The 25,718-nt window shown below is 41.1% G+C and overlaps 2 protein-coding genes across 2 annotated transcripts in view; one reads left to right on the plus strand and one right to left on the minus strand.

The window, feature by feature from the left end:
* The first annotated feature begins 27 nt into the window (after positions 1 to 27).
* slc25a19 (solute carrier family 25 member 19) lies at positions 28 to 3,743 on the plus strand. The gene is given in 8 exon segments (XM_051389041.1): positions 28 to 175; positions 671 to 832; positions 936 to 1,091; positions 1,183 to 1,353; positions 2,400 to 2,580; positions 2,676 to 2,806; positions 2,894 to 3,014; positions 3,017 to 3,743. Coding segments are annotated over 7 exon segments (984 nt in total). The 5' UTR covers positions 28 to 175; positions 671 to 700; the 3' UTR covers positions 3,109 to 3,743.
* A 1,107-nt stretch (positions 3,744 to 4,850) lies between these two features.
* The window catches only part of pitpnc1a (phosphatidylinositol transfer protein cytoplasmic 1a), a 48,576-nt gene continuing 27,708 nt past the window's right edge, over positions 4,851 to 25,718 (minus strand). The window contains exons 2-9 of the mRNA XM_051389042.1: positions 21,835 to 21,983; positions 18,695 to 18,783; positions 16,177 to 16,184; positions 13,038 to 13,109; positions 11,161 to 11,256; positions 8,756 to 8,911; positions 8,074 to 8,137; positions 4,851 to 6,205 (exon numbers count right to left, since the gene is read on the minus strand). Coding sequence (XP_051245002.1) covers positions 5,895 to 6,205; positions 8,074 to 8,137; positions 8,756 to 8,911; positions 11,161 to 11,256; positions 13,038 to 13,109; positions 16,177 to 16,184; positions 18,695 to 18,783; positions 21,835 to 21,983 — 945 coding nt within the window. The 3' untranslated portion in view covers positions 4,851 to 5,894. The remainder of the gene's footprint in view (positions 6,206 to 8,073; positions 8,138 to 8,755; positions 8,912 to 11,160; positions 11,257 to 13,037; positions 13,110 to 16,176; positions 16,185 to 18,694; positions 18,784 to 21,834; positions 21,984 to 25,718) is intronic.

Raw genomic sequence — 25,718 nt, forward strand, 5'->3', positions numbered from 1 at the left:
GGCGTGAGGCAGGGATTCATCTCGCCGCGATATGTTCTGCTTTGGGAGAGGACCCGGACGTAATATGAAGCATTTCTTCTAGCGTGCAGTACGCGTTCTTGTGACGTTAATGTTGGACTGTACCTGTCGGGGTTTGGTTCAACTGTAGGTGTATTTATGAAGGACTTACTATAAGGTAAGTGTCCGTCTACGTTTGTGTATATTTCAGACCTGTGCTTTTGGTACAGATGCTCTGTTGTTGTTAGCTTAGCTCAGCTAGTCCCAAGGTCCCACTGCATGTCCTCTGGTTACATGTTGTGACTCTATCTTGTCCTCATAATGCGTGTTGTTAGTATTAATACTGTAAAATACTATATTGTATTATTAGTCTCGACGGGTGTATCTAGATATTGATACTCTGACAATACTTTGGGGTTAACTACAGTATCTAAAATGTCCTTCGAGGGAGATGTACCACAAACTTCTGCACAGACATTAGTGAATGAAGTTATTCATATTATCTTGTAAGCCCTTAATCTGATCAGATATTTACTGTAGTGATTTTACATTAAAAAACACATATGACCAGCTTATGACATGATGATACCGCTCTGACATTAACAGTCTTTAACACTTTTGCATATATGTCCATAATTCTAAAACATAAATTATTCATGATTCCTGTCCGCAGTGTTAACAGGAATCTGAAGGCTGTGGAGATATGGTGGGCTATGACCCCGGGGCTCAGGATGCAGCCCTCTCCCCAGAGGAGGCAGCCCTGGCTGGGTCCGCCGCTGGGATGGTCACTCGAGCCCTCATCAGCCCCCTTGATGTGCTTAAAATCAGATTCCAGGTAATGATGCGTCTGTGTACTCGCTGTGGATTCATGCTCATGTAGTAGATATTTAAAAAGCTTTTTTTCCTGTACGTTTATCAGTTTCTCTTTTCCCCCACAGCTGCAGATTGAGCGTGTGTCCCCACAGAGACCGGAGGGGAAGTACTGGGGAATATTTCAGGCGTCCCGCTGCATTCATTCAGAGGAGGGACTCTCTGCTTTCTGGAAGGGTCACATCCCTGCGCAGCTCCTCTCCATCTGCTTCGGGGCTGTCCAGGTAGAGCCTGTAAACTGCATGCTCACACAAAGTAAACCGTCTTAAAATGATCTTACCTGAATTTACTTAATTGTGTATGTGTGCTTTACAGTTTGCCAGTTTTGAGTTTCTGACTGAGATGGTCCACAACATGACGCCATATGACAGCCAGACAGCAGGAGTTCACTTTGTGTGTGGCGGTTTGGCTGCTTGCTCTGCTACAGTGGTCTGCCAGCCTCTGGACACACTGCGGACACGCTTTGCAGCTCAGGGAGAACCAAAGGTGGGACATGCCACTGCTGATATACTGCAGCTGTCAGACAGTTCTTGATAATAGATAGAAATGTACAAAGTTTATGGGACAGAATTTTTTCAACTCATAGTTTTTCTTCTAGTTTTTCCATGGATTTGATGAGTTGATTTATAGAATCATCCGTCAGCCCGTGTCCTTGCTGCGTGTCGTCCCCTCTCTCTTCCCTCTTTCCTGTCACTCTTCAGCTGTCATTGTCAATTAAAAACCCCCCTACATTTATTTTTTAAAGAAAGTGATGTGGTAGGGGAGAAACAGATGAGTAACCAATGACGGCAATAAAAATGTTGGTTGTCTGTCTCCTATGCCTCCTCAGTGGACGGCCCACTGTAGCACCCCCAGTTTTAAATTTTACCCATCTTTACCCAAACATTCTGTCTATAGAAGTCTCATTTTGTTGCAAATTTGAATAAACATCAAAATGTGGATTCACTTTCGTGCTTATTGCAGGATATCTGGTGTTGAAAAGTCTTAAAAAGCACTAAATTCAGTTTACTCAAAAAGACAAAAAAACATAGAACAACAAAGAGTCTTAAGTTTCATTAACAAAAGTCTTAAATATTCTCCATTGCTTGCCGTAGGCAGTATCATGAGTTATAAAAAATGTTTTGTATGTGATTGCAGCTGTCTGGAGATGTTATCACCTATAAACAAAAATAGGATTGTTGTGACAGTTGACTGTGCACACAAGAGGCTGTTCAATCCTTGTTTTGTGCAATTTCAGTGAGCACCATCAGACCTGTTGCAAACACTGTCGCTACTGCTAGCGACAGAAGCAGGAAGCTCACTGAGTCACGATGGGCAAGTGTCGAATTTACCAAAAACCTCAATAAATTAATCAGGTTTAATTGGTTAATCCTTATCAGCTTATCTGCAGCTTATCTGCAGGTCTAGGTCCTGTTAATTAAATCCACAATGGTTTCTAATGATACAATGATTTACTGCTGGGAAGTACTGAACAATTGGAGTATAATTTTTTATGCATTTTATGTATTATTATGCAAAATCTGTCCTCTCAGGTGTACAGCAACCTGCGACATGCCGTGTCCACGATGTACCGTTCAGAGGGCGTACTGACGTTTTATCGCGGCCTGGCTCCAACACTGACGGCAGTGTTTCCGTATGCTGGGCTGCAGTTCTTCACCTACAACGTCCTTAAAAAGCTGTTTGCTCCACCTCCCACAGCTGGAAAGTCTGGAGGTCAGTGGAGATCAAACTCATTGGAATTTATTACACCACATTACGTGCACTCGTATAAATTATTCACATTTGGAAGTCCCGTGTCTCCCTTCAAGGAAACCTGAGCAGCCTGGTCTGTGGCAGCGGAGCTGGAATAATCAGCAAAGCAATCACGTACCCCTTTGACCTCTTTAAGAAGAGACTGCAGGTGGGGGGCTTTGAGGCAGCCAGAGCTCGCTTTGGACAGGTGAGCTCCTCTACAGCACGGTTCACGCTTTTGGAGCACATATTTTGTAAGTATTATACATATATATCTCCTGTTTCTCCCGTGCAGGTGCGGAATTATAGAGGCCTGGTGGACTGTATGGTTCAAATAGCCAAAGAAGAGGGCGTCCGAGGCTTCTTCAAAGGCCTCTCGCCCAGCCTTTTAAAAGCCGCAGTGTCAACAGGCTTCACCTTTTTTGGTATGAGTTCTTCCTCAATGCCATGCGTAACTTCAAGGAGGGACGGAGAACAAAAAGCCTCACCAAAGACTTAGAGGAAAGATAATGAAGGAAACAAAAAAAGTGATGATGGCACAATCACACTGGAACACTGGAAATAGACTCATGCGTCGTTCTTTGCTTGCACATTTATCAACCGGGTCGATGTTTGGTGGTGGTTTCTATTGTGTTTACATGTAAGGATGGGAAAACATAACCTCATATTATTTGTTTTTGTGTTATCGTCACACCTCTTGTATAAGCATTGGATTTTAAAAAAAAGGTTTTAGTCTGGGTTTCTAAGGTGTATGGATGCTTGCTTTTACAAGATAAACAACATTGTATCATTTTATGTTCAAACTCAACTTTGCACATTTTAAACTCTGACTTTTATTAACATGTCATAACCTTGCCATTGTTGGCTCACATTTTGTTAAATTGGAAGAGGAGTATTCAGCAAAATGTGCTTGCGCTGATTGTGTGGTCGTATGTGTATAGACAAATCAACATCAACACTTATGTGAGTGTAATATTTATTATATTATGTACTGTGGTGGGTAAAACAGCATCCTGCTGACTATAGGCCAAATACACTGCTAATTAAGAGTAAAACTCTCAAAGGTGTCTGTGGTTGTGCCTATGTGTCTGTCCAACGCTACAACTTTCAGGTCATTATTTTTAAAATAAAAGTTTTTATAAAGAGTTCGGTGTCGTGCTTGGACAAGAAGTTACATGAATGTGTGTGAATAACTAACAGCAGCAGATGGATTAATGTTGCCATGTTTTTTAAAGGTATGTAGGATTTAGTGTCATCTAGTAGTGTAGTTTCAGATTGCAGCTCACCTGTTTCACTCTCCCTATTCAACCACGAGGGAGAAACTACGATGGCTGCAAAACATGCAAATAATGGAAATTGATCTATCTGAAGCCAGTGTGTGGTTTGTCCACTCTGGGCTACTGTAGGAACATGGCGGTTCAACATTCCACGGAAGAGGATATAAACATCTGTAGATATAAACTGCTCATCCTAAGGTAAAAAACCCCCATGATTCCCGTATTCAGGTGATTATACACTAATTAAAACATACCTATGAACATCATATTCCATTTATCCCAATTGATCATCGTAAATGTTCCACTGGACCTTTAAATTAGGTAAAAGTTAATTCTGACTATTTGCCAGTATTGACCTGGAACTGGAAAAACAGTATCACCGTTGCATTGTGTGGCTCACTTTTATAATATAATCAACGTTATTGTCACATATACAATCATAGAATAAAGTGTAATGACATTTGTCCTCTGCAGGTTAGCACGCATAAGTACTAGGAGCAGTTGGCAGCCACTGTACGGCACCCAGGATCAATTTCAGATTAATCCAGTGCCTTGGTCAAACTAGGAAGTTCTCCTTAGATGTTGAGAGAAACCTTCCTACACTCTTCTCTCTTCTTGCTGTGAGTTGTTGCTGATGATTGTGCATTATGAGTATTAGAGTATGTTTGAGCTTTGTTACTTCCTTATCTTCTTTTGTGCAAAAATAAAAGTTTTAAATGTTCTAGTACATCAGAAGGGATGGTGCTTCTGTTCTGAACTGCTTTAATGTGTAACAGCATTACACTGACGTAAAGTAATTTGATTACTGTTTTTATTCAAGATAAATATAAGGAAGAAGTTATGATGTTAGCTCTGTTAGCCCTTCAAACTAGTCTTTTAATTAACATAAAAATGTGTTTTGTGTGTGAAGAAAACATTTGAGAGGGTATGTTTGATTCAATTCTAATAAATGGTATTAACAAAGACGCCTCACAATTATGGATACAACAGAATTTCATTTAATTTACTGTGTACAAAACCCATCAATAGTATGACTTAAAAATGAATACAGTTGAAATGAATAAAGCAGAAAAAACAACATGCAAACCGCATAACCAGTCTGTAAAAACTCAGTTGAAACACAACATCAAATATGAGGCCGAGATAAAGAAAACAGAGAGAACATTGAATTCACAAATATTTAAAAACATCCTCTTGAGTCAAAATCATGCAATTACAGAAGTCATTTACAGACCCAGTGGGTGACAGGACTCACTATAATAAACAAACACTTACAGAAGATAGAGAGTCCTGTCCCTATGAAAATACACAAGAGTAATTTCATAGCAGCGTCATCACTGGATGGGATAATCTTTTTGAAGTACTTGTAGACATTTTACCGGTTAAATAATGTTCATACAGTATATACAAGAATACACAATCACCTTACACCTGACTGTGGAAAACATAATACTCAACTGATACAGCGGCCAACGAGAATCCGACCCAACAACAAAACCAGAGACTCTGATGCTTAAAGGTAAAACAGAAAATAAAAACAAATTTTGTACATATAAAGTTTATGTGCAGTGACTGAATCTCAACACACCCTGAGCTTGGATGAAAGTAAGATGATTCTCTGTGGGATAAAACGTATTCAGGAATGTGCGCTACACTCAATCTGACTAATTGGACTCCGTGCTGTCTGATGCATGGTGCTGGCTGTCTGAGGAGGAGAGAAGAATGAGGAGCCTCCAGCGTTTGTGAGACTCTCAATGAGAAGCACTATACCTATCAACCTTGCAGGGCTTTTTTGCTGTGGAGATCAGGGGCTGCCTGTCTGTACCTGTAAAGGCAGCCTGAGAGCTGTCTGCTTTGCTTGTAACACCGGCGGGTCTGCTGAAGGGGCTTGGATCACCAGGGCAGAGAAAAGTGTCTCCTTCACTTCAGCTGGCTGAGGGGGCATTGTGGGCTGTGCTGGGCAGGCATCCTCCACTGATCCACAGGTCGAGGGTGTTCACCAGTGGCACAGCCTCGCTCTCATTCTGGCTGCGGACTGGAGTTCCAGGAGAAAAAGCTGGGCAGCTTGAAGATTGAATCCCTGCGGCCCGGATCCGGCAGGGTCAAGGTCTCTGGAGCTGACTTCTTCCTGGGACGCTCCTTTGGCACTGACAGGAACTCGGGGGCTTCTGTGGAGAGGGGAGTGGATGGGGCGCTGTTAGGGCCACTGCGGGTGCTGCATGGCAGAGGGGTCTCTGAGATGGAGATGGCGGGGGGGAAGGAGCCAATCTTCAGGTTAGTGGCTTCTTGTGTGGCACGCTCATACTCTCTGACTTCCTCCATGGTCATGTCTGTTCGGATGGAGGCATTACACATTCAGAAAGAGTGAAAGGTTTGTGAGAATGACAAAGCTGGTTCATAATTTAATTCTAGAGAAGAAGGCGCTTAATAAAATAGTCCAATTATTGTTGAATCACCTCCATGTGAAGTAAGAAAAAGGGAATATTGACAGTGATAGAGATATGGCCATGTGATGATATGACACAACATAGTTCGTTGTGGGCATTTATCAGTGTATTGTCTATTCTTCTATTCATAGTCAGGTCATAGGATGTCTGATTACAACTGATTATTATTATTTACAATAACCAGTAACACAACAACATGCACTGCAATGTGCTTTTAAAAGTAGTTAGTAAGAAAGAAAAGTGATTGAAACATTATATGTAGCTAAAAATAAAGGATAAATGGTTGAATAGTAAATAGTGATGAATTAACATCTGAAATTGTTAGCTGAAAATATTTATAAACAGTTGAAATTGTTAATTAAAAAAGTATGAAAAAACAACTGGCTGACATTTATACAAATTATTATTATTATTATTATTTTAAATTACATATCACTATTTTAAATTTTGTAGCATTTTGATAGTGTTATATGTTTTGTATTTATTTAAATTTTTAGAAAATATGACAGACATTTCTCAGTGTGCCACTAGAGGCAGCTCATGTACCACCAGTCGTACACGTACCACAGTTTGAGAATCAGTGGTTTAGACATTGGAGCACGACGAGTGGTGCTGTAATAATTAAGGGGGACTTGAGCTCATTTGTCAGCACTGTGGGTATATCAGACAATAAAGGTTCGGAAGTACTAAATCAAGCACCTGGATTTGCTCATTTACTTGTCTTCGTGAGTTAATGAGTCTAAACAGACAGTAATATTTTCTGTCTTATTGACCAGTAAAAATAGTCCCTTAAGACACATTGGTGCTAAATAACATGCAAACAACCTTTCAGTGGTGGTTCGCTTTGTAGTACCTGCTCCACACTCACTCATTGATTTTACCCTGATTTTTCTGATATCTCTGTAAAAACTGACATAAGCCTCGGGATTCTTCAAACAGAGAGCTGCACAGCATCAAACATGTGTGAGTCTGAAGATCAGAGAAGGTTCCTACTGTGTGGTTCAAAACCAATACCCATCACTTGGCTTAGTTTTGTACGTGTGCTTGTGGTTAAGTACATGGTTACATCTGTTATGCCTGCAGTGCAGTGGTTGAAAAATAATAATAATGGCTCATAGGAGATGTGAGGTGAATCAAGAAAGTGGAGTTGAACTGGAAAACTCTACATTAATGGATCATTCATTTCAAAGATACTTCACTGTCATGAAATACAAAAAAAATGCTACTACACCAAAAACAACATGCACAGATTGAGTAGTGTGACAGCAACGTGTTAAAAAATGTAATTATAGAAAAACCTAAGCGTGAAGTAGCAGGTGAAGATGCAGTTTGCTGCAGATATAGAAAACTCCTGCAGTCACCTCTGTGTTGCCTTTGGGAGGACAACACCCTGGATATAATGCTAAATAACAGCACAAAAGATTGTAGAGTTCTCTATCCAGAGATTGCCATCTTTATAAATGTTTAAAGCCAAAAAGACGTGAATAGTGTGCACTGTGTACAATACAAAACAAAGAAAAAACATGAATAAACCACTAATAATCACATAGTCTGTACTGTTTAAACCAATCTGTTATTTGTGGGATAAAAGCAAATAACATTTGAACAGTAGTGCTTTTTAGAAATAAATGATCAACAAAAAGGATCAGGCCTTTGCCACATTATGAAACCGCAATCTTGCCATGAGTCAGTTTCTACACATTAAATAATAACCTGTGTTTAATGAGCACTGATATCTCTAAGGTACTTACCAATCCACTCATCCACCCAGGCAAAGGCCTGTCTGTGTCCTAAAAGCAGGACATCTCGAATCACCTAAGCAGAATGAGAAAAACAGAGAAAGAAAAGGAAGCAAAAGATTGCAGAGGAAAGTAAAGAGGGACAGAAATGGGGAGGGGGCAAGTTCAAGGAGAGAGGATGTGAATCAGAATCAGTTAACCCACAAGATGATAGAGAGTTTCAAAACATTTTTAAGTTCTAAATGTTTCCGTTCACCCCTGGAGGAATGTGATTAATATGAGTCACTCCCGGTGTTACCACGTGAGTAATGACCGTGTGTGTGTGTGTGTGTTTGTGTGCCTCGGGCAAGGAGAAGACAGGGACAGTTCCCCCGCTAGGGACGGATGCTGTGGAGGGCTAGGTGAAATGGATTGGGGAAATAGGAGTTTAAACTGTGCAGCCAAGGTAAAGAGAGGTGGTGCAAGGCAATCTGTATGATATGAACAGGGCAGATATCATCGAAGGCGATAATGGAACGTCTGATTTAGTTCACGGCCAGCTGGTTGTGTGTCACATGTTTTCAGAGCAGAAAACGCCTTCGGCACGGACACCGATCTACGCAGGTCAAAAAGTTTGACTGAGTAGGGCGAGGGTATTTCTGAGAGGCTATAACTTGTCCCCACAAAAAAATAGAACTTTTTTAGAAATCCTGACCTTGTGTACAAACTGCTCCACACGTGTTTGCAGGCCCCAGACTTCAAACTTGACTGTGACCAGTTTGTAGGAGCACATGATGGGGTCCTGGTTGTTGATCCATCCTTCCTGCAGGTGGCCTCGGTTGGTCTTCTTCGACTTAAAATGCCGCAGGTCCTACAAGTGCACGAGACACCAGAAAAATAAGGAGAAAAATATTATCATGAACATGTCTGCGAAAAATAAATACCAAAACTCCTCCATCATCTATCTCTCTCTCCCTCACACACACAGACACATTTCCTCCTCCCTGCCTATAAGGCACAATCACCTGTATCCATTACGAGCTTCCTGCAGAGCACAGCCGGGCTGCACAGTGGGAGTCCCTAATCTTAAAGTTTACGTGCATTAATTACTGCTCCCTATAGACTAATTATGCTGTAGTGCTCATTTGTCTGCCGACTGTGACGGTGTGCGGGGGTGATGCTCAACTCTAGATCCCTGCTGGGAAAGCACTTGCAGTGGAGGTGAAACGGGGGCCTGTTGCATTTGTCTGAAAAGGTGTCACAAAGTTTCTTGGCAGACAAAGAGGGAAAAGATGAGAAATACTAACAAAAACTTTTTTGAATTCATATTTCTTATAAGACACTGTGTCCATTAATATTTTTACCTTAATATCATGCAAACAATCTCATATTGTGACACACATCAGGCATTCATGAGCACCAGTAATATCAAAGACATTGAGTTCTAAAATTACCAGAAAATAAATGTAAGCAAATAAATGTGAATAGGATAAGTAGGCCCAAACTACATAGCTTACAATTTATTCAACAGAGATGCTCCTTATACAAAAAAGTATTCATGATTTCACCATGTCTTAATAGAGAGACTGTCCATTCTAGTGCATTTTCAGCAACCAATCACACCTTTTAAAATAATGAGTCAACCCCCTCACTGAGGTAAAACATTCTGTCCCTTCCTCGCTCAGAGTTGCCTCGAGAGTTTTCATAAATCACCTCTGAGCTAGAACTCCTTGCTAGAAATGTTAGGAGTGTTAGGATCTATTCTCAGAATGGCCCCGGGAAGAGTCTGCATCCAGCTAGGAAACAGTCCAGCACCTAAAGCCCATTAAAACCACAACATGTTGTTTTTACACTTCAGTATTTGTACGGATTAAACAAACACGATATAAAATGTTAGTTACTGAGCTTTAGAGGTGCTGTAGGCACATTTTGTTTTCTTTGGAGAGAGCCAGGCTAATGGCTGCTACCAGTGTTTGTATTAAACTAAGCTAACTGGCTGCTGGCTGTAGCTTCATACACAGACACTGAGGACGGTACTGATCTACTCGTCTAACTCCTGGCAATAAAATGAATAGGCATATTTACCAAAATGTGGAACTATTCTGTTGATATCCATTGATGATAAATAAATAGATGTCTTAATTAAGTCTTAAAAAAGTCTTAATTTGTGAAGCACTTTGAGCTTTAACACCTTCTGTGTCTGAAAGTTTCTTCTTCTTCTTCTTCTTATTTATTAAATGATTCTGGACAGAGTATAAAACAAGTACGTCTGTGACCATTGTCTTTTATTTGAATGAGAACATCTGTGGTCAAAAGAAACCAAACACACGCATGCTGTAACCGCTTTGATGCTGTTGGTAGGTGTCAGAACACACTGGTTACTGTGGTTCATTCATGTGCGATGTTCTATGTGCTGCACTGTCAGGTGTGACTCTAGTGTATCCAAAACCCATCTGTCTTTAAAATCCAATGATTTTTTTACATCGGCCACGTGGCATCCTCTTTTAGCTCCATACGGCATCTCTGTGCTATTCTTAGCTCTGAGTGGATAAAAGCAGAAGACCATAAAGCCCAGTGGGAGGCGTGTACGTGTGTGTGTGTGTGTGTGTGTGTGTGTGTGTGTGTGTGTGAGTGTGTGGGTGTCAATAATAAAACGCCACTGCAGTGACATCATGACCCCTCTTGATTATTAATAGCTCCGTTTTTTATCGCCATCACACCCTCAAAGACAGGCACACACACATGCATACAAATGTCAAATCACCACAGCTAATGTCCGTCACCTCCCCGCCCCCAAACACAAACATGCATTTCCATCACTCTTGAGGAGGCAGATGGCCAGCTGGTGGTCAAAAAGGAGCTGGCGTTGCTTCGAGAAAGATAACACACTATTCTGTTTATCTGCTCACACGCCGTCCCTTGCCTTCATTTCTCATTTGTTGACTTCTCTCCTCCTCTCCTTGTTCTCCTGTTCATCTCCATACCCCTCTGTTCTCTCATTCTCCTTTCAGCCTTCCTTTATCTCTGCCACGTGTGCGTGTATTCATTCACTCTATGCTCCTGTACATGTATACAATTAGAAAGCGTGTGCCCTGAGGTCAGCGACTTGACTCCCCTCACCTCTGACTCCTTGTAGTGGCGCTCGGGGATTTCATCATAGGCGATGTCCACAAACCACACCTCTGTTTCCTCCTCTCTGGGCTCGCTGCCAAAGATCTGTGGATCAGGGAACAGTTCAATGTGTGAGGAGGACAGTTGAATCAATAACGCACTTCGGGGGTTGACAAATGTTGCGGGATGATGTGCTGTGATTTCCCCTGTTAGTTGGTATAGTTCAAAGAGGTTAGGGAGTTTGACAATGAGATTTTTGTCCTGTTGGAATTAAAAGTACAGAGCACAAATGACATGTTGAGCACATTACTTCCTTCTGGCTTTACCCTCATACACTAAATAAACTATGAAGATGAATGTGACTCACACAGTCAGTGACACACCGTGTGGTCAGTGATTTCTTCCTGTGTCTGACTCACACAGGAACAGAAAAGCGGTGTTGGCTAGTTATCCGCTCCTTTCAGAACAATTTCACTGCTCCTGCGTCACCGACAGGTTGATCATACTTCCTGCACACTTAAAACTTTTATGCAGGTGTAGCGGAAGGGTGAAAGGGCTAAAGAGAGGAGAAAATGTGATTGAAAGAGATGAGGGAGAAGAATAGAGGAAGAAGAAAGAGAGATTGCACAAATGGTGAAGGCGGTGGGGGAACGTGTTAACTTGAGAGCGGAAGGAGCCAACACTTCTATTCTCTAAAACACCCCCGCCTGTTACGTTCAGTTTCAAATGCGAAATTATGAGCCTGTGAAACCATCATAATGGCTTTGCAACTCCCATGGGCCACCACTAAGTGGAGCTGCGGCCTTATGTGTTCAGATACAGTATGGATCGTGGCAGTATTGCATAACCTTCAGACGTTCCCCTGCTGCCACCAAAGTGTTAAGTGGTACTGAAGGAGAGGTGGACATCGAGCTAAGTGCTTTCTTAACTGTGACTCAACAAAACTAAGAGTATCTTGTCGTGTTGCCATAGGAGAAAGTCAACATTTACTTTCTCTTATACAGTAGTTTTCCTCAAATCTTTTTTTCTATTATTATTATTATACATTTGTGTACCAGCGTGTTTGGCAATAATATTTCAAAACCACCAAATTGAGCTGTACTGAATAAATGGTTCGGTAATGTCTATTGATGCTTTGCCTGAACTGCAGCTAATGGCCATAACTTTCCACAAAGACCTCAATTTTTCTCATAGGAGTGTGGCATTGCAAGATATAGTCTGTCTGTGAGTGAAAATGAGAGGCCACAACTGTGTCACTTGTTTGTGAACCACGGAGGCAAATGTATTTGTGTAAAAATAATAATGTTACAGAAAGGCTTAAACATTGTGACTATGTTAGAATGAGTAATAATCCTCTTCATGTCCTTTGCTTAATAAAAAGACTGAATTATGAGCAAAATGTCACAATTAAAGGATGGCACAATGATGCAACAACCCTCAAAGAGAATTCTAATTAGGAGCTGAAAAGCTTAAAGGTCCAGTGTGTAACATTCAGGAGGATCTATTTGCAGAAATGGAACATAATATTCATAAGTATGTTTTCATTAGGAATTGTTGTGTCTTCATTTCTTTAGAATGAGCCATTTTATCTAAAGAGGGAGCGGATCCTCTACGCAGGCCACCATTTTTAACCACCATGTTTCTATAATAGCCCAGAACGGACAAACCAAACAATTTTCTGCAGCCACTGTAGTTTCTGCGACATACTTGGAAGGCGAGTGGTATTCAGTTGGTTGCAATCTGCAACTTCACTGCTAAACGCCACAAGAATCCTACACACTGGTCCTTCAAAGACAAGCCAATCGGAAATATGTTAAAAAACAACCCTGCTGAGATCCACCCACACAATACGCTCCCAACCACACGACACCCCGAGCTCTACTCACATTATCATTGTTGCCTTTGTTGTCCTCGTATTTGGTCTCTATGTGGATGGAAAACTTAGGCAGGAAGGAGCACTGGAGAGGAGAGAAAAGACAAGACAGTGAGGAATTGATATGCACAGGGATAACTTTGTCAGATGGTAATTACATAGCTTAAATTTAAGAAGGTGGAAGATTTCTGTCAACTGATCTACAGGATGAGATTTGAGACTATTGTGTGTCTCTACGTCTGTGTTTTATTGCCCAAACCAGACGAGCAATAATGATTATTCTCTCACTGTGTAGATTTATAACTGCACTGCACACGCTCCCTTTCTTCATGAGCACTACACACACAGACACACGGACACACAGACACTTTGTTGCCTTTGGCCATATTGACTGCTGTTCATCATCAGCTTTTAAACAGAACAGTTTGATTAGATTAAAATGTAACACTTCCAATTATTATACAACCAAAGAGTGGAATACTGGTTACATTAGATGTTGATATACAAGCCGGTGTTTGTGAATGTGTGTGTGTTTATGTGTGGCACAGGACGGAGACAGCACGATGGATGAGCGAAGAGCTATAGGGCTTAAAGCTGGGAGCTCATGGTGAATACATAGGTGTGTGTGTGTGTGTGTGTGTGTGTGTAAAGGCAGAATAAAATGAGAGAGAGAGAGCTGTGTGTGGATCGTAACTGTAATTAATGCACAGTGCAGTAAGTCAGTGCTGCCAAGTCAGTCTTAGTGACCTTGTGAGGAGATGACAAGAAAAGTGTGTGTGCATAAACCTTCATCCTGGAGCAGATGTCATTCACAAAAGACTGAGTTTTTATTTAACGTCATCACTGACTCCTTTTAGTCATTTCCTCACCATATTCCTTATTGTTTAGGACTCTCCACGAGTATAAACCTCACAAAGCATGCTGCAGCATTTTTACAGCATTCACACTAGCAGTTAACAAGTTCATAATGACAACACTAAAATGCTAATGTCTGCATGCTAAAATACGGATGCTAAGCAGTTAGGGTCCAAAAATAAAACCTGGCAAGCACCAAATAAGGAGGAAATAAATTGGGGTCACTTTGAGAGACATTTTTCTGACCACTGCCGGAGCCCAGAGATCTTGGCTAAAATATGAAACTGCAAACATGATGCAGGTTAATGGCTGGTAAAAAATATTTATGGATAACATAGCTACAGTAGCTCGTCTGTTGGATCGGACCACACGGGCCAGCCTTCGCTCCCTATGTGCACCAATGAGCCTTGGCCCCCAATGCCCTGTCTCCAGTTCACTGCTTCTCCTTCCTTGGAGCACTTTTGATAGGTAGTGACCACTGCAGACCGAGAACACCCCACAAGAGCTGCAGGTTTAGAGATGCTCTGACTCAGTCGTCTAGCCATCACAATTTGGCCCTTGTCAAAGTCGCTCAAATCCTCACACTGCCAATTTTTCCTGATTCTAACACATCAACTTATAGGACAAAATGTTCACTTGCTGCCTAATATATCCCACCCAGTGACAGGTGCCATGATAACCAGATAATGAGTGTCATTCATTTCACCTGTCAGTGCTCATGATGGTATGGCTGATCGGTGTATGTTGAATAACGATTCAAATCATTGCCACTGCTCGTTATCCTCATCTTTTGCATCATCATCACCACCCACCTTGGGCTAATCATAACAAAACAGTCCTAAGCTTAATCAGTCCCATGAGGCAGTGAGACTACGACAAGCACCATCAACACAGACTATAAATATTTAACTTTATAAGTGGACCTTTGTTTCGTCAGAGGCTCTTATCAAAATCATGGTGATTGCTGATTTGAGGATACTGTGGGTGTCCTTGTACAGCTACAGCATTATTTTCCATGAAAGGTAGACTCATTTTCAACAACCCTCATATTCTTAATCTTAAATCAGAAAAAGTTACTTTCACATCAACTGGCATGACCTTCCTCACAGATGTTCCATCTAACAGATGTTTCTGTACAGACCCAGGGGAAAAGATCAGCCTGCTGCTGACTTTATTTGTGCTTCATTGATGTTTCCTTGCTGCCTTAGACATAAGGTGGGCAGGCTAATGTTCCTCTAATGTCCCAGAGCAAATCATTAGTGCTTTTTCTCAGTGACGGTCAATTAACCAGTTATTCCTGTTGAGAGCTGTGGGGTTTCCTAATGTTTTTAAAGGGAAATTTACTTGATTAGTTGATATTGACAGGCGGCTTGGTGCAGCAGGGATGCAGGTGTGTCCGACAATTGATAAAGAAAGATCTGGGCCTGAAGCTGAAGTCGATTTTACATTTAATTTATGGTCAGGAGCTCTATAGTAAATAAAACAATTTTATTTCAGAGCGGCCAAAATTAGATTCCATCGCAGGGTGTCTGGGTTCACTCTCTATGAATGAACTGAGTGTGAAACTGGTGATCATTTGCATAAAAAGGAGCCAGTTGGTCAGGAATCTGGTCAGCATTCATCCTGGATGCCTCTCTGTTGAGGTATTCCAGGCACATCCGCACAATACACTTGGTCTGGGAATACCTCGAGACTCCAGAGGAAGAACATTAAGGTTACATTGCTTAGCCTGCTGCCACCATGACTCAGACTCAGAGTTTTTTCAAAACTTAAATATGAAACATTATGTTTGGATTTAATCAGGGTTGCAGATCAGACAGTGTTTTGACTGATATGAAATTACATGTGTTTCAAAGATGGTTGTTGTTAAATGTCACTGCATGTAAAATGCTAAAATCTGAGACAAGATGTTGTTTCTGTTAGGATTAGACTTCATTTGCATTGAGCACAATCTGATGAATAAAGGTCAGAATAATATAGGCAGAATGTCACAAACAAGTATCTCTCTCTCTATGTCTTACACACACACACACACACACACACACACACACACACACACACACATACACACACACACACACACACACACACACACACATACACACACAGGGTATATTGCAAGAGACTGTATTTGCAATGCACTAGTGTGTTAATGCACAGATAATACAAACACAGTGTAAAATTCAGGATGTGTAGCCATGCTCACCGTTAACCTCTAGCACAAAGATTTACATGTCAGCTTTTGGATCCAAGTGTTTTTGTGTGTGCATGGGTGCAGATGCACTGGAACTACTCACCGTGTACTCTGACCATAGTCCCAGCAGAGGCCATCAGTATAATGGACGGGGAGGTGTGTGATGGGGGCAGACAGGTAGAAGACACCAAAGGAATGAAGCAGTAAGAGAGATGAGAATAGAGTAGAGACGAAAAAATAATTTAGTTCAAAATGGAAACAGGAACATTAATCAGCCTCAGCAATATCTCGTCAGTCTCAGCTTTAGCACATGAGAGGAGCCCATCTTGTGATGACACAGTCCCATTTTTTTTTTCTTTAAATCTGTGTGACTATTTTTATATGTGCATGGTCCTACTGAGGGCAAATTTAGTCACATGTGTTTCTCACGTGGACATACTGTACATACAGAAGAGCTGCACGTCCCCGCGCAGCTGCTACCTTGTTGTTTTGCATGCTGCAGGGCTCACACTGGCAATGTGTTATCTGCAATGATGGTATTTTTATGACCTTTCAGCCTGTTTTTTGTAGGATTTACAGTTTTTTACAATCGGTAACACACATTTCTCTATATTTTTTCAGTTCACTTTTTAAAAAAAATTAAATTTGTACACAGTTACATTTATGTTCAAAACATAACACAACATAAAATTATATCTAAAAAAAGAATAGGAAATATTATTTATTATGCTTTTCAATTTCATGCCATGTATGTAAAAGAGCAAAGGGAATGAGTTTTCTCAGTAACAGTGGAAGACCACCAGCCACATGATAAAATGTCCCTCTTCGATGCAATGAAAGCTGGATGTCTGCAGAAGATTGCCAGGGACGGATCAAGCATGCAAAAAGAGATTATTTCTCAGCTGTAGTACGAGACGAGTAAGAGCGGACATAAGGTGTGATATGGATCAGAGGTTGTGGCACCAAAATGCACCACACAACGTTGCCATTTATTGATGTATATCTATAGCTGCTATACTATCCTGTACAAGTATGTATAGTGAGTGTATACATGCATTGCACTGCCTTAGTTTAGGGAAATTATTTCTTTAACAAATATAAAGCAGTACAATCCATGAGTAAAGAGGTGCTATTAGGTGTGTTGTATTCAAAAATCAAGTAAAAGCTACAAAAGACATTAGTGATACATATAGTAATACTACGGGTTATTAGTTCTCAGGTCATTGTGTTATGAGTGACAGATAGTAACTGTTGGCAGAGAAAAATATAATAGAGGAGTTGATCATGATAAAGGGTTTTAGCTGCATTAGTGAATTTATATATTATTACATTATTATATATGAGATCAACTGTGCTGTCCGTAAAGAGAACTTTGTGAACAGTTTTTTACTTTTAAAGGAAGTGTGTCAAAAGTGACAAACTGTAAAGTAGTTCTGCTTCTCATAAAAGTTGCACTTTCAGAAGTTGCTGACAGACTGTAATGATCACACTGAATCCCTCTGCACAACATATTTAGGATGACTGAAGAAAAACATCAAAACAGCTGTCTGGCGCATTGACAAATATCATGTTTGTGTCAAGTTTGTTGTGGAAGCTTGAAAACTGAAGGACATTTCATCCCGATGATGATTTAAAAAAAAAAAAAAAACCCACTTAAAGTGTCTTCAGTGTTCCACATTAACATATGAAGAGCTACAGATAACAGGTGCAGTCATATCTTATGTAATCATAGCACAAACTGTTGACGCTGTGACTGGTGTCACTAAAATAATTACTTAGATACTTGTTTGTTTTGGCCGTTTGTTTGTTTGATAGATTATTGGCTTTTTTGGTTATGACATGTGGTGTGTTTAGATTGGTGGTCAAAAGGTGGTTTGGTCATATTATGTGACCCCCGGATACTTGTGTGTGCATACACGTATGTACAGCCTATGTTATATGTTGTATATATTACTACTCAATTCAATTACAAAATAAGAAGATAAGAAGAATATTGTGCAGGGCTCATGTCATATTTATGTTGCTGCTGTGCTCAATGTGAGGTGCTTTGAATTAAATAGTTCCTTTTAAATGTAACAGCAGCAAAATATTAATGCAAATTAAGTCAAAACACATTCCACTGTCAGACACAAACTACAGTCGAGAAGCACACTGTGATGGTGTTTTAAACTTGTGTTCACGTTTGGCCTTACACTTCACTCTTTATCTTCCAGTTAAACCTGCCTGTCCTCTCCCCATCACTTCCACCATCCCCCTTGACCTCTGTCTCTCCATCCCTCTCTACCCCTCTACACATCGCGGATCGTGTTGGACAGAATATTGCTTCCATATGTTTTTGCCCTCCCAATGATCCCATATAATGGCTGCCAGCTTGTCAGCAGACTAGAGGTCCTAGTGTGTGTGTACATTGTTCTAGTACAAATACACAGGAAGCCATCAAACAAAGGGAGATCCTCATTCAAAGGGACAGAAGCTGTCTACTTATTTAAGCCAATGATATGGTTTTTGTTACATAATATAATATTCTGTAGATAACAATGGTGGGACATTAGGCTATTTAATGAAGGTTGAGTGTACATTGTAGACAAAATAGGCACAAGGATGTGTAATTAAAGTGTTACCTGTGATAGTGTACGGGTAATAGTTCCAAGCCTTCTCTGTCACATAGAAAATTTTAGGGACCACTGCTCTGGCCCAGCTGGGCAGCTTGCTGAAACACAGAGAAAGAAGAGAGGATGGATTTGTAAAGTGAAGGAGAAGAATAAGAATAGAATAAAAATGGAGGACTGATGAGACAAATAGCTTGTGTGCTGTACGGTCAAAGTAGTCCTCTCCACTCTTTTCCTTCACCCTATCACCCAGAAAAGGCAATGACAAGCATCCAGCTGTGTGGAGCCATAATGGAGGCCATACAAGGCAGCCATGATGGCCTCTGGGGGAACTGATTACACTGATTACACCCTACACCCTGCAGTGGACTTTCGCTAGAGCTTGCACAGTAATAGATAAAGAGAGAGACATGGAGGGCGGCAAGTACAGAGAACCAGCTATTACTCAGTGCGGATGGATTCTAAATGCTGACAGTTGTTGCCGAGTAGCCGAGCACCTTATTGGGCGCCCAATCAAAATGCTAACGATTACTGAGGAAGGGGAACAACGGGGGCCAAACCTTGGTTAACTGGAGGGAAAATTGCTAATCCACAGATTTTATAAAATGCATGAATTCATAGGTGAATAGAACAGTTTTTCCTCTTGAAACTTTGATACTTTCAAAAATGGATTAGTCCTGACGATTGGCAATAGAAAGAAAAGCGAGTACAGACTTATTTTTGAGTCTCATTAGAAACAGACCAACCTAAATCGCCAGTCAAGCCTGGCAAATAGCAGCATAACATAACATTACATCATTAAGTTGTGCAAAATGTCACTTTCAGGATAATTCTCTTTTAAACCAGCCATTGATTATTTTAATTCACACATTATCACCCTCTTCCCTTCCTATTCTGTGTTTTAGAAACTGTAATTGAATGTGGAGATTGTACTGAGAGTCTGTATGGACCACTGAGACAAGAGACGGTTCCCTCTGGTCTCTCTCCAATGGACTGTCAAACAGCCAGGGGAGTGTCCACACACAGCAGACTGGTCCCATGTCCTCAAATACAAGCTACACACCTCATCTCTCTCTGCCCACACACACACACACACACACACACACACACACACACACACACACACACACACACACACACACACACACACACACACACGCACACACGCACACATACACACACACACAGACTGCAGCTATAACATGGTAACAGGTGGTTTGTGGGTGGAGAGAGGCAAGCGCGGCGTCCGACACCAGTAACTGTAACTGCTCAAATTATCCATCACTTACACTGACCTCATCTCTCTCTGCCCACACACACACACACACACACACACACACACACACACACACACACACACACACACACACACACACACACACACAGAGCACTAAACCTTCCTCTCCTCTGAGTTTGTCAATGACACTTCACATATCCCAAAGGCCCACTTACTTGTCACTTCTGACCACAGGACCTCAGCCTCTCTGCCTCTCACTTTCTCCATTCTCCATTCTCTCTCTCTTTATCTCTGTCTTATTCTCTTACTTTTGGGAATGAGCGGCTCAGTTGCCTGTAACGGTATTTAATTCTGCTCAGTGTTGACTTATCACTCATCTTCACCAAAAGAAGATGGAAATTAAATTCTGCAGAAACATTTCATACACTGGTCTTAAGTTTGAGCATTAAAGAACTATGAGTGTAGCAAATTGGGCAAGAGCACCAAAGGTACCGTAAGGATGGGTAATTGACCCTTCATAAGTCCCGCCCCTTTTAGAACCTCAGTCCACTTCCTCCTTTCCTATACTTAGATATGTGCTAGGCTTGTCTATATTGAAAAGACAACCAAATTTAGATTTGAATTTTGGTTAAAAGATAATGTCACAACACAGTGGTTTAGTTGGAACTGGATGTCTTGGTCTAGTCTCGGTTAAGTTGTCCACACCGACAGGCGCTCAAGCAAGACGTTGAATCCACACCAGCTCAAGTGCACTGCAGCTGACCCTGTGCTCCAATCGGTCTATGGAAATCAATAGTTTCAAATTACATTACTTTGATAAGAGTTGGCTGACTTGATGGATATGTGCTCCTGCCAAGCGTTTGGTGTGGATTTATTGAACTCATTGACCGGACTATGATAGCCCTAGTGTATATGACTGGCCATAAGCCAACTGAATTATTGCTGTAGTAAGTCATGCACTGATTTATGCACAAAGAAAAAGCTAAGTTAAAAAACAAATCCTGGCCAGAAATGAACCACCTTTGAACATAATGCAGTCCAGTACAATGCCACCACTAACTACAGTATGATATCTCAATAAGAAACATAAAATTGAATTTACACATTTCTGATAATTTCACCTGGATTCACTTCCTTAAATGAAAAGTCCATAATCAAATCAATCATGTACAAATGTGCATAATATTTTTGTCGCTGTGATGCTGCACAGAAAAAGAAATGTTGCAGGTGTGTGATGAGGATTTACATTCAGAGCCGATCCACAAGAGTGAGGTGACCATACTTCAAACAGCACACAGCAGCTAATTCAATTGTAATCTACATAACAGAAATATGCATTTACTCAATTTCACGCTTATCAAGTTTAACAAAGCACAGGGCCAGCTCTGAACTGGAAAATAAGGCTGGAGAGAGATGAAACCTGACTACATTTGTCCCTTGCTTATTTGTGAAACACAATAGCAACTCTTAGTGCTGCAGCTGGCAGAGCCGTACGATGTGATATGATACCTGATACACATGTTATGATTTTCTTTATGCGACTATATACTCAGATATTTATTTTAATGAGACAGCCTACAGATGGTGACATGAAAACATCATTAGACATCTAAACCTATGACTATTCTTCGTCTTAACACAAAGTATTGCAGCCAGTTAGTGTCAGTGACAGCAATGCAGCGAAAAAATGACATCATCTTTTCTTTGTTCAATGAAAGCTTTATCAGCAGTAGCCTGATGGACGGTGACTTGTGACAGATACAATCGGATTATTATTAGTGTGAAGAATATAAAGTCTTCAGCAGACTATATGGACAAGTTTTTTTCCTTTTGTAATTGAGTTTTATATAAAACACAGATTATAAATAATTTATTTAATGAAACTGAACATATGTGGCAAAAGGAAGACACTCACTTGTTGAGGTAGATTCGTTTCTCTGTGAACTGGCCTGATCCGTGCTCGGGGTCCTCGTACGGCTCATTCTGGACCACCTCCACCCCCTCCCCACGTTCACTCTGTTCATGACTGTGTTTACTGATCATGTACAGCTGGCCAATCCGGTACTGAAAGACAGACAGGAGACAAACAAACACACAAAGAAGCTTGATATTAGATTGATTGTATTATTATTAAATCTAGGGAGACAATTAAGGTAGGAGGAGGAGGTCAACCTGACATCTTAACATTGTTATAGCAGCAGACTGTCCATAGGTACACATCTGGAATACAATACTTTGAATAAAAACAAAATGTTCTTGCTTGAGGTCCATCGTTTGACTCAACAGTATAATTCTATAGCAGCCATAAAAATAAACACAGAAGGGAAAATACCAGGATTACTGCTCTCAATGCATGGTCCTGATACCCAGGGACAGTCGCCATAGCAGAGAGAAAGCTGGGGGATTAGGAGCTGTCTGCAGCATAGTGACAAAGACCTCATATCAGGTCAGGACCAAGCAGCACAACAATAGTAACAGCAGCAGCGGTAGCCAGTTAGGTGACCCTATCCCACGGCCCCTTGTGGCACATCATTTGACACCCACATCTTTCACTCATCACTGACTGACCCACTTGGCCCATTGACAATGTCACTTTTGGTCGCCCTGACAGGCTGGACTGGGGCATCACACGGAAACTATTTTCCATACATTTAGAAAACGACAAGTGCTGGAGAGAGAGCGCTCCAGGACGGAGATTTTCAACTGCTCGTAGGCCTATTTCCGGGCCGGGGGGAAATTGATCCGACCCTGATGGTGACTTACGCTGCTCTGCTGGAATGCCAAGGGTTCATGTAGGACTCAACTGCCACACACACACACACAAACAGAGCTCCAACCAAGGATAGCTGTGTTAAGCTAATGGAAAAAAAAGGGACAAGGAGTGGCTGGGATCTTGACTTGTGACTCTACATACAGCTACAAAAAGCAAGGTATGGGCAGAAGAGAAATGTGATAGTGTATTGGAAAAAAAAAGAAAAGCAGAGCCAGTGTGCACCAGTGAACAAGATCAGGTTGTAAGTTCTACATCACAATGTCAAAATTTTCCATCTGCCAACCATGACAGAGAAGCAAGGCGCTGAGACAGAGTATTCCCAGCTGGAATGTTGATGGCGGTGTGTTTCTGCCTGAACAGCTGTTGGAGTCTGGCATAATATTTCCGCTGCAATGACACAGGCCGGTCATAATAGAAGAGGAACCTGTATTTAGTCACACACAATTGCACATGACAGACATACAAAGCATCGGCCGACTCTGAAGTCCTCCTCCATACTCCATTCTCCAACTTTATAGGTTGATAATATGTCCATGCTGTGTTTACAGCTTGTGCTGCCCCCAAGGAGCCCACCAAAAATGTATGTAATTAATACAGGTTTAAACAATTAGAAAAACGGCTCTGGGCCTACAGATAGCTTATGTTGGGTTCACTGACGGTATAATCAGTGTCAATTTGTTTTAAACTGCAACAGTGTTGAATATGTATGAGTAGATAGTCCTGAAAATCACACAAACACATGGCATGACAAACTAGCAGCAACTAGAGGAATAGCAGTCACAAAGTGAAACTAACCACCAGGGACAAACACACAGCAGTATATAGCAGTTTCAAAAAAACAGCTACTGACCCTAAACAACCAAGGCCCATCTTTTTCACTGCGCTTGCAAAAGAAAACCAGTTATTTCAACGGTGAACTGATAGTTGTAATGACTTTACATGATCTTATCCACCCCTTTTAATAAACTACGGCTTCACAGTATTATTTATTGAACATTTCAGACAATCTGTGTTTACTGTGAGTGTCATTAGGACGAGAGAGAGACGGACAGTGAAGGAGTTCGTGACATTCAGGAGGTTGTCACACAGATCAATAATTACATTTCCAGAGATTTCTGTTTGGGCAAAACAAAGATGAGAGACGGCTGAAAAGCATACATAAATCTCCCTGCTAGATGAAAAGCATCAAGGCAGAGTACCCACTCAAGAGGACCCCTGAGTGACACTCTGATCGCACTCATGGCAGACAACATTAATGCATTAACATTAAGCGCCATCTTTCCTGCTTCCCTTGCCTCATTCAGGGTTTAGACGTATTGTGCCAGCGGTTGTGATGCTCTTCCTACCTGCCATTGTATTCAGCCAGTCTGCCGTCCACCTGAGAGCTGCGGTTGATGAATGAGAGGCTGTTTTCATTGTTGTCTTTGGAAATTTTGCTCTAATGACTATAAGGGAAAGGTAGCCTTTGCTCAGGTTAGAGTGGCCATGAATGATCTCTTTCTCTCTAATGACAGTAGAGCCATTGGGCAGGGTCAAAGGCTGACAGCAAGGAGAAAAGATGCAGTATCATGAGCTCAGGCATAGTTTATCATCTATCATATGTATCCTCTTTACACAACTCAGCGTTAGTGTTATCAGTGAGTAATGGAGCTTCTCTTGCACTAGTTATTACAGGGGTTTGAGAGGGAGAGTGGCAGGGCGAGCTGACACAAGAAAAATAATGAAACCAAAAACTCCGCCAAAATAGTCCGACACATAATTCACTGACAAATGCTGAATTGTCTTTTTTACACTTTCGATTTCGTATGCATTAAACAAATGAGATGTAACATATAAGTTAGTGAGCATTAAAGGTGCCAGGAGGCAGATTTTGTTACCTTTTGGACTTGTTTCGAGGCTACAGCCATCTCCTGGCCTTATATTCAACAGACAGATATGACAATGCAATGAATCTTCTCACCTAAAGCTAAACTTGCCTCTCTGAAGAAAGCTACGCATAGAAGGGTGTTATGGGTAACTGGAGTATAAAAAGTATAAAACAGCCATATCCAAGAGACCCCAGTGCAGCCCAGAGCAGCATAAAACGATAGCAAACTACCTAGCTCATTTACAATACAATACAATACAATACACATAGCATAAGTACAAATCTACGTACAGGAAAGTTACTGTTTAACTGCTACTGGAGCACTGAGCAAAAAAGGGCAGTAAGCAAATAAGCGAATATCCCAAAATGTTATTTTTTTTTGGTTGAACAAAAGATCACATGACAATATCAGAAGGTAAAGGCAGCAAATGTCCTAGTTACATTTAAATACCCCACACATAGGAATTAATGACAGTCATCCTGGTCTTCAGAAACAGAGAGTGGTTTCCCCAACACTGTGATCAAACTGTCTGTGTCTCTTTCTGGCTTTCTGTTCTAACACAACAGCAGGTGGTGGGGAGCTGCAGTCACTGTGCTACAGCCAAGGAGTGTGTTACTGAGAGTGTAAGATAAGAATCCTGACAGCACACACACATAAGACAATACTGGGCACAGTGCTAACATGTAATTAAAATTCAACCACAGACAGATTAATTACTGCTCTGTAGTGCTCTATATTCCTGGCTAAATGATTGTGCTCCTTTTGAGATAAAGAGCTTCTGCGTTTAGATGTCCATTAGGGCTGTGTGTGTGTGTGTGTGTGTGTGTGTGTGTGTGTGTGTGTGTGTGTGTGTGTGTGTGTGTGTCTGTGTGTGAATGAGAGAGAGGGAGAGAGACAGAGATCTGTATATGTGTCTATCTGCCTTGGTAGATCATCCTTAATCTAACTCAGTACTCACAAAGGGGATTAATAAAGTCCCACATTACTGTCATAATTATTGGCCCTGTTCATTTGGCAATCACTGTGTTATCATTTATATGCGAAGTGTACAATGTGCACTATTAGTAGCTGGAGTTCAACATAGAGCATGTTTCAAAACACACCAAAACCATTTATTATTTTTTGGTGAAATCATCCATATTGTATCATCTACCCATA

The sequence above is a fragment of the Dicentrarchus labrax genome, unplaced genomic scaffold, assembly GCF_905237075.1.
Source record: "Dicentrarchus labrax unplaced genomic scaffold, dlabrax2021, whole genome shotgun sequence".
In the NCBI taxonomy this organism is placed as follows: domain Eukaryota; kingdom Metazoa; phylum Chordata; class Actinopteri; family Moronidae; genus Dicentrarchus; species Dicentrarchus labrax.